Source organism: Alternaria alternata (genome assembly GCF_001642055.1).
Source record: "Alternaria alternata strain SRC1lrK2f unplaced genomic scaffold CC77scaffold_30, whole genome shotgun sequence".
Taxonomy (NCBI): Eukaryota; Fungi; Ascomycota; class Dothideomycetes; order Pleosporales; family Pleosporaceae; genus Alternaria; species Alternaria alternata.
Genome location: NW_017306219.1, coordinates 96,498 through 112,122, shown reverse-complemented (window position 1 = coordinate 112,122; position 15,625 = coordinate 96,498). Strand labels below are relative to the sequence as shown.

Genomic DNA, 15,625 nt, shown 5'->3' with positions numbered 1-15,625 from the left:
TACCAAAAGTGTCTTTGTATTCAATAGTCCATTCCAAGGAGCAAGCAACACTGCAAGCTACTTCGGAAGCATGTTATCAGGCGTATCCTCGCTGCTGTTGGCCGTGACGATTCAGGCACATTGTGAGCTTGTAGTTAGACATGCGCATCTACGCCACAGCGATCATTCGATGCAGGTCGGGGAGTGCGAGACCGTGATGGATTTCTTAGTGCCGCCCTACATTTGATGAGGAGTTTCGGAGTCGCTGCAACAGCTTACGACAGGCTCGGGCCGATGTTTTAGATCTCGCGCGCCGTTTCACCCGAGGATCTTCAAAACAGGAGACATCACTGACGACTTCGAGAAGGCCTTTTATATGCGATGCGATCCGATGCGAGAGCTTCGTAAGTTCCTGTAAGGATAACACCTCGTTTGATATTTGCCGGTAGCCGAGCGCACCGGGAGCGTCCTGGCCTGAGTGCACGTCGCAGTTTCAAGGTGAACAAGACCCAGCATCGAGCATCAGCGTCGAAGATACATAGACAGTGTGCGAGGTATCATTGCTGCTTTTGTACAGCCGTTCATCTTGAGATGTATTGTCTTCGCGCGTGGGTGAATTGGTGGGTGGGACAACACTGCCGCTTACTAATGTGAATCCGGCACAGTATGACAGCCAGAACCTTCAAGAAGTTCGTAAGAGTCGGCAAAAAATCGCAACGTTGTCAGAAGCAGAGAACAGGGCAGTGCAACATCCCCCTTAGTTTGTTGACGAGTTCATGGGTAGACAGGTGTGAAGATGGAGTCGAGTTTCGATCCTTGTTTAACCTGTGGAGCCTTAGGCAGGGGCAAATTACCAGAATCGCTAGCGAGCCGCCACCGAAAACCAAACCGCATACGTGGAGATGATGCCAAGCACTAGGACTATCAGTTACTTTGGTACCTTTGTCGTAGTAGTACTCCTTGAGAAGTTCAGGCTGACCTCGTGATCGAGCACTGCAGTCGCTGCACTTTGACCCTTGATATTAGCTGGATACGTGAGTGCATCGTGTCGTTGTGCTAACGATGTCGGATGCTGGGACATAGATATATCACTTACGACACAGGTCCAGTCTATGTCCGCTGTCGGTTGAGATGATGCTCTACGTTGCCCAGAGTATTGACGGCTGCAGTGAGAACGGCTGAGATGCGATATGCCAAGGCGACGCTATTGATAGTTGACGCTACTGGTAGCAATACCAGGGGACCGCGGACAACGAGAGAAAAAAACGGGTATCCATTCTCGCATCCCCCACGGACTTGCAACGCACGCGGCACAACACGTGCATGTTCTGGACTTGCAGACGCAGAACTAAACCGAGACCCTACGGACGTCTTTTTTAGCTCACAGACTTAGTATATTTCTCGGTGTGTGGCTTGGACGTCTACCAAATTTCTTCACATACTGACTGAACGAGTCAAGTGGCACATACAGACCTACCCTGTTGTGGTCTTCGTGCAGCCATTTTGAATATATGGCATGATTTTCTGCGATTCACTCAGCTACGCCTCGAGAAAGCCATGATTTTTGCATGCTTCAGCTGCGGTCACTCCGTACCTCATAGTGTAAACTTGACTGCATGGCAGTCTTGATGAACTAATGACTTGGTTCACCATGAGTATATAAACACCTTCAGAGATCAACTAAATATCCTCATCACCAGCAGCAGCTTCAGCTTCTTCAATCATTCATTAATTCGCTCAGTCACTCTTTAAGCTTGAGCACCGACGTTCTTTAAGTACGCGTTCTTCATACGTTCTTTCTGCCGCTGCAGCGTTTGCTGTGGTAGGAGCTCAGGATATCGACTTTGCTGGAGTCGATGCCACGCCTGGTATGTTACCTTTCTGGCTAATGGATGGAACAATGCTGACGAAAGATAGACCCAGTCATCAACATCATTCCTGGCTTGAAGGAGCAGGTGGTTCCATTCAAGGAGGCCGAGGCTATTGCAGACGTTGTCTCTCAGGTCACTTCCGATCCGCTGGATGTCAAGCCTGTGTCTGAGCCTTCAGCTGTTCCGGATGTCAAGCGACATCTGAAACGTGCAGCATGTGACCCCGAGCCCAGCAACCCCAACACTTACGGGATTGATCTATCGTCTGCCAGCAAGTTCCGCGCTGACACTAAGCTTGCCTCTCTTGCTAAGGGTGCTTCCACACCTTCCGGATACTTCAACACCTTTACAAACTTGCAAGGTGCCAGCAGTGCTTATGGGTACATGGGGTACAAAGTGGTAGAAAGCTACGACCCATCTCTTTGCGCATCCGAGTGTGACTCGAAGTCTGGATGTCTCAGCTTCAACATTTATGTGGAGCGCGACCCTTCGGCGAACCCGGGACCTGACTGCCAGGACCCCGAAGCTGTCGCCAACATCAAGTGCTCTTTCTGGGGTGGGCCGGTCTACACCGACACGGTGACCAACACTGGACAATGGCGAGAGAAGTTCGAAGTCGCCATCGCTGGAAGTAATGGATACTCGTCTCTTACAACACAATCCGCCGAAGGTTACAAGCAACTTGAGCTTAAGAACAGTGCCATCAACTCTCCGCTCGACTGCAACAAGCAGGGATCATACATGGGCTACAAGCTGTTCGTTCAAAATGCATTCGATGCCAAGCTCTGTGCGACTGCTTGCAAGGAAACCAATAAGTGGGCACTGGAACATCCCCCCGCCGAAGGCAAGCCCCAACTCTGCCGCTACTTCAACACCTACATTCTGCTCAAAAACGGTGTTTCCCAGGGTCAATACTGCTCCATGTACACCCAGGAGTGGGACGCTTCCTTCGCCACAAATGACGGACAATACCGCGGCGATGACCACTACACTATCCAGTACAGCTTTGGCTTCACTGACGAGAGTGATGACGGTGTGCCTGTATGCCCCAATGACATCCCATACCTCAAGTCAAGCGGCCAGGAGTTCTGCAGCAGCTACATTAGTTATGAGCAGCCGACCACAACTGCGACCGCAACCGCTACTACGACGCCAGCCCCTCTGACGATTACAATCACAAGGACATCGACTTCCTACACTACTGACACTACTGCGATCACGACTGTCACTGCTGCCAAATTCGCCGGGAGACATGCTCGACGTGCGGATAATGGCACAGAAGTGTCTCACGATATCATTGTTGACCCTTACGAGATCTCCATCGTGGCTGTTCAAACCATCTCTCCCGAGGACGCAGGTATGCCAAAGCTCAACGACACTATGGCAGCGGAGCTCAATGGCGGCGCCATCGAAAAACGTGACCTCACGACTCCAGCCTCTATCGCAGCCTGGCCCACCAGCAAAATCTCCGCAGCTTGCTCCCAGGTCGCTACCGGAACTGCTACAAGGACCGCAACCATAACTGCGACCGCGCCCACCCCACTCGCGACTGAGACAAAAGACTCCTTCCAGACTGTGGTTGTCGCTCAGAGCACTTGCACAGCTCCCGCACCCAGGCCAACAGCTCCTTCGTACACCAAGATTGTTGGTGGCGAGCCATCGGAAGGCGTGCCTATGGTACCTGGTCCTTCGGACCGCAGGCATTACGGTGAACAATTCAGCCTCGCGCTACCTTTCCCAGTCAAAATCTTTGAGACTTCTTCCACGCAGATTTCCATTGCTGTCAGAGGATACATCACAGTCGGACCATACACATTCAATGCATTTGCAGACGCACTCTACGTCTATGGTCCTGGTTGGAATCAAGGTCTATTCTACCGTGTCGATGGCGCCATTGGCTCTCGTAAAATCCACTTCTCTTGGTTCACAGGCAGCTACTACTGGGGACACGAGCGCTTCCACATCACAGCCACTTTTGACGAAGCTAAGCCTGGTATCCTTGTCAGCAAGATTTTCGACACTTGGGGTAAAGTCAATCCTAGACGTACAATCTCTGTTGCTGGCAATGGCAAGAACATCCTCTTCGCTCAGTCTGGATCCACCAACGTGCATGAGGGCCAGGAGATTACCTTCGATACTACAGGTGCTGGGAGCGTGTCGGCCAAGGACTTTGATCGCATTGACTGTTGCAAGAAGACGGGATTCGAGTGGCATGTGTGCACAGAGGTTTAGGCTACAAAGCAACATCTCACCCCACCTATCCATAGCTCGATCGAGCTTCATATTTCCTTGCGTACATCCCAGAACTCACTAGAACCGTGTCTAGTATACACACTCCAGTAATATAATATAATGTAATGACATTTGTGATCTATCATCGTGCTGTTTTCTTGTCGTGATCCTTCGTCTTCCGCTCGTGATTTGGTATATGCAATAGCTCGGTAGGGCCAGGCTGCAGATGGCAACACAGAGTGATACGCATTCGCCGGTGGCCTGAGTATGTGCCCTCATCTTCGAAGCATCATTTTGGGTCGAACCGAGACGAGCAAGCGGTAAGTTCACCAGTTCCTCACATGATGCAAGGAAACAACACGGAAGGAACCGTACTAATCGAATTTCCAAAATCCAAACTACAATGAGATTCAGCGATGAGATTTCTCCTATGTTCGAGCGCGAAGACCAGAAGAAGGTGGGCTAGGCCTGGAGAGATGGGAGCTGATTTCTATAGCCAGATGTTGGAGGACCTAAGGATTCACGCTTTAGTTAACCTTCTCGACTAGGAAAGAGGGGTAAAAGGTCCGGCTGTCTGCGAGCACTTCGAGTTAATGTAGCGCTAGCTCCGATACGGATTAGTACCGGCATCACGCCTCACCTGGGCAGGGGCCCACATGGGGCGAAATCCTTCCGCTCCCTTTCTCTTCTTCCAGAGCAGCGTATGCAGGTTTCTGATTCACGATTCACAGCTCTTATTGGTTTGACGTCAATCACGCACCTATGTAGGGAAATGCTCAACCACGCCTCAGCGCGCCAGTTATCTTGGCCATGGAGTTGCGATGTCGCATTAGGCAACCACTTTTTGCAGGGCTGAGCGAATGCGACCCCAAGATGGCGTAGACAGACATGCCACTAAATTTCGATCAGCTAACATCACTCTTCATTTCCATGTATACTACTGAAGGCCGAACACTGACCAATTCCTGGTGACGCAAAACCATACCTTAGTTATGGTCAATTCGCCCATCTACCCCCATGAGCTCACAGGACGTACTATCCGCCTGCTTACCGTCGAACCAGGCGACCCAGAAACCCCACTGCATTGCAACCTCACGGAAACATGTCTGGATACAACTCCGTCCTCTTACTACGCCTTGTCGTACTGCTGGGGCGCAAACCACTCTCCTGTCCAGATAATATGCAACTCGCATCCTCTTCTAGTAACGCCCAACCTGCATTCCGTCCTGTTCGAATATCGTCGCAGAGAAACCGGAATCCCTCTTTGGGTCGACGCTATATGCATCGACCAATCTAATATCACGGAGCGCACATCTCAAGTTCGCATGATGGACCAAATTTACTCCGAAGCGGAGTGCGTCGTCGTCTGGTTGGGCGAAGCAGAAGCGACCGATCAGATGGCATTGTGGGTGTTGAAAGAACTGTATCTGCCCTGGGCTGACTCTACGGATATACCGGTAATGGAGACTGGTGAACGTGCTCTGGTATTAGATGGGTATCACGCCACAAACGTGCCACAAGCGTACTGGAATGCGCTGGCTGCGTTCCTCCTACGACCATGGTTCAGCCGTATCTGGATGTAGGCTCCATACCCTGTAGCTGAGGCTCAGTCACAGCCAGGAGTTTGTATTGACGTAATGTAGTGTTCAAGAGCTTTTACTAGCACGTCAGGTGTCAATCTGGTGTGGGTCGAGAACGATTGACGACTTTCCTGTCCTTGAAACAGCCGCACGATTATCGCAGTACATAAGCTGCCACTCTTTTGTCCAAGCCGGGTTGAAGGCAATGACGTGGAAAGACGAACACGCGCAGCAAGCAGCCGAGAAGAGGCTGGCGAATGCGCATGTTCTATTTATGATCAAGTATGCAAGAGAACATGCAATGAGTGGCACATTGTATCTCTTCACGGCGACTAGATATTTTGATGCCACAGATCGGCGTGATAAGATATTTGCGCTTGTCAGTTTGACAAGTGACATTGATAGGAGCTTTGTGGACTACTCTAAAAGCTACGAGGAAGTGATTAAAGAACTTAATCTCATGTTCCTAGATGGCAGGATTGGATCTATGGGTTGTGTGCTGGATATCTGGTCGTTCATTACAAGGGCAGAAGAGGAGGATATCACGCAGCCAAGCTGGATGGTGGATCTGTTGAAGGTGCTGGACTCTAAGTACACAGCTATGATGACTGCATACGCGACTTACGAGAAGCCGATGATTGAACGTACTCCAGAGCTGCAGTTTGTGGAAAGAGATGGGAAAGAGGTACGCTCTACATCGTTTCTGCTGTCTGCTCCAGTTGACTTGGTTTTAGGTCATAGACATCCGCGGCACCGTCTTCGACACCATAACGCACACCATCCGCTTCCCGATTTTGAAGGATATGTCAGACGGGACACAGCCCTCTGTCGAAGCTCAATGGGCACATGAGTATCTCGACTGGGTCCAACGCGTGACGAATCTCATAGCATCATCAGGTGATCTCACAACACCGTCTTACGGCTCGGAACCTTCCAACATCTATCAGCCCAGCGGATATATTTACGATGCTTTTTGGCGCACTTTGTGCTGTAATCGTCAAGCGGTGGAACCAATAGATCCTCCTCCCGATTCCTTCAGCTACGAGTCGTTTCTAAACCTTCTTCGTCTCACTCGATGGCGCTATGAAACCCGTTTTAGAAAATGGTGGTATTTAGGCATAGCTATGGCCCCGTATTCAGCTCTGGTGTATTTTCTACGGAGGAATAAGCTCCTGCTATCCGCTACACTACTGGCTCTTCCCACTGTGGTTCGCCTTTGTAATAGAACTTGGGAGAGCTTCTGGTATGGCGTGCGGGGCTATTTCGAAGCTCAGCAAAAGGACTTCCAAATCATGCATATCCAGTGGACGATGGGCCGAGAGTTTGGTCTTACAAGACTAGGAATGATTGGCATGCTGCCCATCTCAGCGAAGGTAGGGGATAGTGTCGGTTTCTTCGCTGGCAATAGGGTCCCGTTTGTGTTGAGGAGGTCTGAAGGAGGCTACAAGATCGTGGGCGATGCATATTTGCATGGGGTTATGAACGGGGAAGGAGAGAAGAGCGAAGGGGAGATGCTAACGATAGTGTGAGGCAAACCGCGCATCTTTGCAAAGTGTCAAAAACAGCTTTGCAAATTCGGACGAACGAGAGCATAAGATGGGTAGCATACATGCAACTCAATCTAAAAAGCAAGAAAGATCTCCCAATCTACTTGTCAATGTTGAACTGTGTTCCCAAGCAGATTTACCTAGCTAGCCGAGACGGCTGTAGGATTTGATACCTCGATACGTATTCATGATTCACGAGATAGTATACAAAAACAGGGGGGACGACCCCAAGTATCACGAGTCACGTACGCATACGGCAGCACAATCCAGAATACGAAAAGAGATGTATTATATAAGCTCAAGGGGTTGTACTACGATGATCAACAGCAAAGGGTACTTAAGTCGGGTCTCAAGGTAGCAATTAAGGTACCTCGTTCTTTCTCCCTCGACCACAAATCATCGGGCCAATAAATATCCAGCTCTGACTTCATATCATCGGTTCCAACGTCCAAGACAAGACTGGCGATATGCGTTTCTCGGCCGTCATCCTCCCTGCCCTCGCTGGCCTAACATTCGCCGCAGACCCATCGACGTAAGTACCTCCTCACGCATAGAATGCTTCATCCCCTCTCCTTTTATAGACTCCATCGCTGTACTCACATCATATCTTCCAGCAATGCCTCCCCACCCATGTCTTCCGTCGCAGCCTCCCTGTCATCCGCAGCCTCGTCCAAGGCGGAGGAAACCATGTCCAAAACCACTCCAGCAGCTACTCCCAGCACCACGGGTAAAGAACTCCACTCGTCTTCCACCGCTGTATCGACGGGTGCTGCTATTACTATCAACGCTGGGGAAGCCGGTGGTGTGGTGGTAGCCGTACTGGGAGCTATTGCTTGGGCGTTGTAGGTGCAGGCTAGTGTAGTTTAGGATGCACAATCACCTCACTGATCATAAGAGGGAAAAGAAAGTTCGAAGAGAGGATTCCTGGGTTCGATGGATGAGGAAAGGGTGGATGTATACCCATTGGATCGCGAGAAGAAGAGAAAGAAATGTTTGAATAAAACCATATCAGAATTCAATTCATTATCGAACCAATAGCTAAGCATCGTATGCAAATATCTTACAAAACCATTCCCTTCATATATATATGCTACCCATTACTCCATCCGATGCATTTCATGCCCTGTTAAATCATCGTTCCATCCATCTACAAGATAGCGATCCTTCTAACCTGCACCTTCTGCGCCCTAGGAACGGTGACCCTGAGCACACCATCCTTGAAGCTAGCGCCCACATTAGCTGCATCAATGCGTTCCGGAAACCTGAAGGTGCGCTCAAACGACCCGTGGATGCGTTCTTGTTGTTGCGACTGCTCCTGTGGCTGTGGCTGTTGCTGCTGAACTGGTGCTTCAGGTTGTGGCTGAGTTGCTACCGCAGTCTCGGTGGAGGCAGGCTCTTCGACTGCCTTCTCCTTGCCCTTGGGCTCGCGGGGTTCGGTAGGAGATGAAGGGCGCGAGTTGGGGAAGTCGGCGGCAAGGTCTTCAAAGTCGTCCTCTACGGTCGCTTGGTATGACTTCTGGCTTGCGGTATCGCTGACACTGTCGGTATCTGGTGTCGCGGCGCCGGTCGTTGTAGTGTCGGCGTCGGTAGTGGTCTCGACTTCCTGTTCGGATTGCATGGCAATGGGGTGTTGGTCGGCGGGAGCGGACGTGGGCTCGGCTTCGATTTGAGGTTGCTGTGCCTGAGGCTGCGACGGCTCCGACTGCCAGTGGGTGTTGCCCGCAATCTTCAGCGTCTGTTCATCGATGACCTCGATGTTGATGTTGTCTTGGTTGAAGCCGTGGATGTCGCCGTCTACCTGCCATCCCTGCTCCACCGGGTTGACTTGGAACTCGGCGCGAAGTGCGCGCTTGCGTTGTAGCTGTCGCTGGCGGTAGGCTTCGCGTAGTGCCTCGCGGTGTGCCTCGATCTGTGCCTGGCGCTGTGCTTCGCGGTCGATCTCGCTCAATAGCTCATCGACCTGGCTGAAGAAGTTGTTGTAAGGCGAGTATTGGGGACGACGAGGCTGGGGACGAGCGACGCGGTAACCGTGTGAGGGTCGTGATACTGGGGCGCAGTAGCCAAAGGGGTTGCACTGCGGTGCCTGGTAGGCGGGTGCGAAGCGGGGGGTAAGGACAAACGCCATTGCTGGGATTGTTCGTTCACGAAGAGAGGCTTGTTGATTGATGTGTAGAGTAATAGTGGCTGATGAAGCTCAAGAGTAGTTGTAGATGGGAGATGTGTAGATGTGCTGGTCTTTGAATCTGATGATGGGCTCCTGGAGAGCCGCAACACATTCCTTTATAGGCATGTTGGAGGCGTTCGAGGCAGCAGTCGATTGCGTGCGCGTGGATGAGAAATTCTGATCTCGTAAGAACAGGACGATGCTGGAAGAACGTAGACGATGCGCGACGATTGGTGATGCTTCGAGCTTTGTCACGAAGACGCGTGGAGATTCGCGACGCTTCTCGAAGCTTCTACGTCATCTGATGGCTGATGTGGCTCGTGCATGCTTATGCAACGCCGCAGCCTCCCTCACCAATACATCGACCAAAATCACTTTGCATCTTGGCATATTTGTTGTTGACATTGCATCTCATGGTTGCATTAACATTTCATCTACAATATCGCAAGTCTCTCAAGTCCATCCACACTTCCTCTAGGCCTTGTACCTAGCAGGCATCGCAGCCTTGAGCAACTTGGGGAAGTTGGGAGTGCCCAATCCGGAAACCGGGTCCCATCCCGCAGTAGCGTTCCAGCTGGCATATGGGATGACAGGGCTACCATTAGGTGCGCCGTGGAATCGTGCGTGGCCGTCACAGCCAGTGCTACCACCAAGAACAATGTCGTTGAGCGCATCAGGGTTGGAGTACAGCAGGGGGTTCAAGAAACCAAGAGCAGGCTTCTTGGCCCTCAGACGTGCGTCATTGAGGAGGGCGACGATACCACCGAAAGCAGGAGCGGAGCAGGAGGTACCCTGGTATCCCTTGAGAGAACCCTTATCGTAAACCTAAACAGAGTCAGTCTGTGTCTCGCGTGCAGTTTGTAGAAGAACATTTCTTACCCTGTAACCGAAACCCTGGGCCGAGACGTCGGGGAAACCGCGACCGTGACGGTTGAAGTAGGGCTTGTTCTTTTCGCCGAGCTTGTGGAAGTAGGCCTTGACAGCATCGTCCTGGTAGCTGGGACGCTTCCAGTAGTCGGAGAAGCCGCCGGAGGAGAAGAAAGTAGCAGTCTCATTGAGGTAGCGGGTCGAGCCGACCGAGGTGACAAAGGGGCAGGCAGCGGGGTACTGGGGCTGGAACTTGGTAGTGTTCTTGCCGTCGTTGGAAAGGCAGGCAGAGCCAGTACCAGAGTCACCGGACGAGAAAATGACCGAGACACCGCGGCTGCCGAGCTGAGCGAACAAGTTGCAGACGCTGAGAGCGTACGACTTGGGTACGCTCTGCTCGTTCTCGCCGTACGAGGTCGAGATGACCTGGGGAAGGTCCTTCTGCGGGAGCTTGAGCACGCTCTGGAGGAACTCAAGGTAGGGCTCGTTGGCGCTGTCCGCCTCATCGGGCTGGTCGAGATCAGCGACCCACGGGCCGCGTCCACCAGTGCTGTATTCAGTAACAGGCAGGGGCTGGGCAAGACCAAGCATGTACTGCAAATCCAGGTTGGCCTCGCCACTGTCGTCGGCAGAGGTTTGATCGTTCAAACCGCCGTTGAATTGGACAACAGAAAAGTTCTGACCCACAGCCTCGGGCAGGATATTCTTCTCAAAGAGGGCAAGGTCGCTGTAGCGCGCGTACTCCTCGAGGTAGGAAGCAAATGCTGCCTTGCTGCCGCTCTTGGGGTCGGGAGTGTAGTCAATCTTGTAGAGCTGCTTCAAGCACTGGGGAGTGATAGAAGCATCACAGTTAACAGTGACGTTGGGAGAAGAAGCGAGCTGGATGCTGAAGATCTCGCGCTCAGTCTCGTGGTTCGCGCGGATAGCAGCGAAACGAGTGGTCGGTTGAACGAGGTTGATGTGCCCGGCAATCTCATCTGGAACGGAGTACTCGAGCGTGCGGAGAACCTTGCGAGGCGTGCTCTCCTCGCTGACGAACCAGGAAAACTTGGTTCCGAGGAGCTCGTTGGCAACACCGACGGTGGTCTTGAAGGTTACCCAGTCGGCATCAGTCTCGAAATTCTCGATACCGGCGGCCTTGAGCCAGGCAGAGACCGAGGAAACGGTCTCCTCGCTGGGCATGAGCATGCGCTTCATCTCCTCGTGCGACTCAAAGTGCTGTCCGTACTTTGCGTTCGAGGGGGTGGAGATGTCCATGACGGTCTGCTCAAAGCCTGCGGTATCGCCTTGCTGGAGCGCGATCTGGAGCTTGAGCGTGTGCGCATCCGATGCCGGGCCCTGAAGCTTCCATCCTGCTGGCCGTTAGCATTGATCGAAACTCGATGAGACGTATAGCTCACCCTCCGGAACCTCGAAAAGCTTCTCAAACGGCTCGGCGAAGGCCTGCATGGCCAACAACGAGCCGACGATGAATGAGAGCACTGGAGCCATCTTTGCCACAACCGATATTGCCTTGAGCGAAGGTAGTCCGAAGCGAAAGCGGATGAAGAGGCCATGAGAGCAGGACAGTATAGTACTTTTATACCGCTCCCGCAGTCGACTTCAGACCCTGCATATTGGATATCGACCTACCTCATGTAGTTTAGAATACTTAAACTGGCTCATCTCGCCATGCGCGTATGCGACGCGTTGAGCGGGACTAATCGTACCCAAGCAAGTGGCTAAGGAAGACAAGCCTCGGGGTGGAGTCCTTGACGAGGCTTGTGTGCCGGATAAGCTCCTTCTTGTTTTGGCCTTGGTACTGCGATAACATGACCGATTGCCCCACTTGGCCTGTTGTGATAGGCCGATGGCGTCCGGTGCGGGATCGCTAGCACCGGTTTTGGGCTGCCTGCATGGGATGGCGTTATAGCCGGACCGTTGCCTCGGCCACAGATCATGCAAGGCACATACGAGCACCTTCCGCTAACAACATAGTATTGGTGTGTAGAGCATGTCATTAGCATCCGAGATCCTTCTGTGCTGTCTAACAGATACGAATGGACTTGTTTTTTTACAATTTTCACACCTAGACTTGAAGCTACGGGTTCTCGAATCCAATTCACGACCAGCACTCGATGGATAAACAACAGGCTATTCTCGAAGAACAGCACTATATGAGCGCCGAAAATGCTCCGACTTGCGCCAATTCGTCAGATCCTACTTCTCATTCCGCGAAAGTACGCCTTGGAAAGTCCTTTAGGTGTGGGCCATCGTAGTGATTCATTTGAGGCCACGACCAACAATTCCTTCTATGACGAACAACATCACCTTCCTCTTCCAATCCGAACCCCCAATGCAACGGCTTATGTGTATAGTGTTGCAATTGCTGGGCCGAAAAGCCATGGTAAGGATACGTGGGTGACGGCCACTGTAAACCCATATCCCACATCATCTGCCACATATATCGGTATAATATGAAGTTGCATGTGACAGAAGAACCTTCATCTATCGAGCATGCTCCTTGACCAAATTGATACTTGTAAAGATTATCAGTAATTTGAGAGATCCGTTCCTCGATACTGTCCGTTCGTCGACGTTCAATACTTGCTGTTCAGGATTAGAAATCGACGAACTGTGTACATATCTCATAGTTCACTTACCTGAAACTTCCTGTGGTATAGGAAGGCCAATTGTCCGAAGAGTGCCCTCGTCGCAGTACGCAGCTGCAACATCCGTAGCAAGCTGGAAGTGATTTTCGTCTCGGAAGACATAAGAGACCCAAAGATGAAGTAGAAGATCACGACAATACTCAGAGGGTACCTCTCTGCTGTCGAAGGATTCCATTCACGTAGTAGTGAAGGACCCGACTGCGTCCTCACAATCATAGTAGTCTACGAGTATGCCGACCTTGGCCAATAGCTCGAGACTGACGCGGCGTGGGATCTTACGACCCCGTAGATGTAGCATGTTGAGGAAGACAAGGAAAGCCTCCTCTTCCCAGTCCTCTACTACGATGTAGTGGCGGCCATCTGGCTTCTTGTATCCCTCACGAAAACCGTCTGGCGATAGCATCTTCCTGAACACCGGAGAAGCCAGGGTAAGATGACGCGAAGAAACACAGTACAGTACCGACCCAACGGGAACGACCGGGATCGTATGCTCGAAGCTTGTAACTGTGATACCCTCGGTAGGTGCCTGATGAACTGTAGTGTCGTTCGTATTCGTGGTCTCTACGTCCTCGGCCGCCAGGCAGAAAGGAAGTTGAGCGAGTGCATCGAGATTCTCGAATGGCGAGTTGTCCCACAAGGCGAAGTATTCTGGGTTTCCTGGTGATCGCAAGATGATAATGGTATCCGCATTCGGATCGATCACGTGTTGAGCCGAAGCCATGATGTTTAGATGTGGGCAATGTGTCGGTTGAGTGATTGTGATTCGATGTTAGGAAGGGGATAACGAAATCTTCTTTCGACTGCGTAGGCGTGAGGTCTTACGTGGACCGCTAGTAACACGTTGAGCGACCAGACGGTCGAGTGAAAGTCTGATAACCCATCCATTGATGAAGGCTGAGAGTACTGGTCATATGAACTTGTCGTTGTCGAGTGAAAACCAGATGCGGTAGTACTAGACTTCCATCGCCTGTCTGCAAAGATTTTGATTGGATACAAAGGGGGGCCCGAAGCTGTCGTAGAGAGGACGCCATTCACCACACCTAGGATGCGCATTGCCGCCTTCACCAACGTCGACCGTGACTTCATGACGACCGTCTTCGATGGCAGTCCAATATACGCGTTCCGAAAATCAGGAATACTTGGGGCCTATATCTGTTGAAAAGTTGACTAACTAAAGTGTATAAAGATAAGTTGTAATGTTCTATCTACGCGTAAAAGAGTTCTTATATCTCTTAAACCTTTATTTGTCTTAAAGTTGAACTGTATAGTTGTTTGTCTTAGACAACAATATCTTATGCCGGACGTGTGGGAGAGTAGTTGGACGCGTGACTAGAGGCAGGGCTGAGGGTGCTACAACCCCATTTGTACTAGCGCGGAGCCCGAGCCCTCAGACCCGCCTACGCTAGACTGCAGCTTGTCTCCTTTTCGCCTGTTCGATACGCATCACATTACAACGCAAGCGATCGCTGCGACGAGTTGACCTACGGCTAATCCGGTGCCTATGACTCCTATCGTTGTCGCACTGCGCGAGCGCTTAGTATACCGCCTGTTCAATCTTCGGCCCATTTGATACGTAAGCTCTTTCCGTTCTTTTTCGAGCTCTTTTAACCTGCGCGACATGTCGGCTTGTGAAGACTGCGATCCACTTGCTACTGAAGAAGACACAGCACTGGAGCCTCCGTAAACGGTGTTGTCTGAAGCAGACTGGGTTGTGCTTTTAGTTCCTTGTCGACAGCGCTCGATCTCCAATTGCTGCTCGATACGACGTGCTGCTGCCGAAATAGTCTCGTCGTCGCGATCAATATTCGCATCCCACGCCTTGCGAATGTCGTCGAGCGTCACTTTTGTGTGGTCAATATCTTCGTCGACCGATCGCATGGTTTTAGTCATCTCGGTAACGGCGTCCTCGAGCTCACGCAGTTCTTCTCTTCGCGAAGAGTGAGCCATCTTCTCTATTTTCTCCTGGGCTTCTTGAGTCTTAGCCTGCAATGTCTCGATTGATCCTTTCAAATCGTCATACAACACCTGACCGGCACCTGTCTCGTGGATAAGCCGATTCTCATCCACTAGTTCTCGCTGGAACGCCAGCGTTAGTCTTCTGTCTTTGCTCACTATATGTTGAAGTATTCTCGCTGCGTCTATCTCTACGGCCGATAGCCTCACTAGTTTGCCGCCTCCCCGAATCACATCCTGACGAATCTTCGCTTGGAGGTCCTCATGCCGAACTTCAGCTTTGGCGAGTTCATCTGTGGTGACTTTGTCCCACATTGTCGTTGCCACGATAATCCCTTTAAACACCTCTTCCCCGCACATCTTCTTGAAAGCACGCAACGCTCGTACAGCGGAACCTTGAAAGCGATTGTTCGTTATGCAATGTAAGTAGATAATCCCACTAAGTTTGATATCTCTCTCGTAAGCGGCTGCTAACCAGTATGCTAGTTCTTGCAATGTTTCGCCGTCAGACCGTCGACTGTCGTTAAAGCCAGGCGTATCGATTAGATGGACTGTCCGTCCGAGAACGCATGTGGTATGTATGGACACTTGACTCGTACCTGTGTTACCAGTCAACGATCGGCCGAGCTTGTCGTCCACGAACATGCCTACATGATGAGAGTTCATGGCCTGACAAGCGCTCTGTCGGCTTGGTGCAGTGCTCAATGAAGGTAGACTTGCCGGCACCAGTCATTCCCATGACTGCGATGAAAACATCATCGGGACTACCCGTCGAGTCAGC

General features: G+C 51.4%; 8 protein-coding genes across 8 annotated transcripts; 3 read left to right on the top strand and 5 right to left on the bottom strand.

Annotated features, from left to right (window-relative positions):
* Positions 1-645: 645 nt before the first annotated feature.
* On the top strand, positions 646-4,082 carry CC77DRAFT_1099741 (hypothetical protein; the record flags this gene model as incomplete). The annotated part of the gene is made up of 3 exons (XM_018530021.1): positions 646-672; positions 1,721-1,847; positions 1,897-4,082. The coding sequence occupies 3 exons, from the start codon at positions 646-648 to the stop codon at positions 4,080-4,082; spliced, it is 2,340 nt and encodes a 779-aa protein (XP_018380096.1).
* Positions 4,083-4,740: 658 nt separating this feature from the next.
* On the top strand, positions 4,741-5,470 carry CC77DRAFT_896702 (hypothetical protein; the record flags this gene model as incomplete). The annotated part of the gene is made up of 2 exons (XM_018533537.1): positions 4,741-4,783; positions 5,154-5,470. Coding segments are annotated over 2 exons (360 nt in total), but the record flags the coding sequence as incomplete, so codon positions are not given.
* A 237-nt stretch (positions 5,471-5,707) lies between these two features.
* On the bottom strand, positions 5,708-6,263 carry CC77DRAFT_551499 (hypothetical protein). The gene has a single exon (XM_018532151.1). It carries the CDS (start codon positions 6,059-6,061, stop codon positions 5,750-5,752), a length of 312 nt encoding a protein of 103 aa, XP_018380094.1. The 5' UTR covers positions 6,062-6,263; the 3' UTR covers positions 5,708-5,749.
* Positions 6,264-7,676: 1,413 nt separating this feature from the next.
* Positions 7,677-8,055, top strand: CC77DRAFT_1066731 (hypothetical protein; the record flags this gene model as incomplete). The annotated part of the gene is made up of 2 exons (XM_018528920.1): positions 7,677-7,741; positions 7,824-8,055. 2 exons carry the CDS (start codon positions 7,677-7,679, stop codon positions 8,053-8,055), a joined length of 297 nt encoding a protein of 98 aa, XP_018380093.1.
* Positions 8,056-8,362: 307 nt separating this feature from the next.
* CC77DRAFT_894677 (HSP20-like chaperone) lies at positions 8,363-9,334 on the bottom strand (the record flags this gene model as incomplete). Its single annotated transcript, XM_018533522.1, has 1 exon — positions 8,363-9,334. A coding segment is annotated over one exon (972 nt), but the record flags the coding sequence as incomplete, so codon positions are not given.
* A 513-nt stretch (positions 9,335-9,847) lies between these two features.
* CC77DRAFT_948401 (subtilisin-like protein) lies at positions 9,848-11,731 on the bottom strand (the record flags this gene model as incomplete). Its single annotated transcript, XM_018535196.1, has 3 exons — positions 9,848-10,198; positions 10,253-11,595; positions 11,641-11,731. 3 exons carry the CDS (start codon positions 11,729-11,731, stop codon positions 9,848-9,850), a joined length of 1,785 nt encoding a protein of 594 aa, XP_018380091.1.
* A 996-nt stretch (positions 11,732-12,727) lies between these two features.
* Positions 12,728-13,612, bottom strand: CC77DRAFT_1066728 (hypothetical protein; the record flags this gene model as incomplete). Its single annotated transcript, XM_018528919.1, has 3 exons — positions 12,728-12,829; positions 12,883-13,049; positions 13,102-13,612. 3 exons carry the CDS (start codon positions 13,610-13,612, stop codon positions 12,728-12,730), a joined length of 780 nt encoding a protein of 259 aa, XP_018380090.1.
* Positions 13,613-14,334: 722 nt separating this feature from the next.
* CC77DRAFT_1066727 (hypothetical protein) lies at positions 14,335-15,583 on the bottom strand (the record flags this gene model as incomplete). Its single annotated transcript, XM_018528918.1, has 2 exons — positions 14,335-15,443; positions 15,496-15,583. 2 exons carry the CDS (start codon positions 15,581-15,583, stop codon positions 14,335-14,337), a joined length of 1,197 nt encoding a protein of 398 aa, XP_018380089.1.
* Between the last annotated feature and the right edge of the window lie 42 nt (positions 15,584-15,625).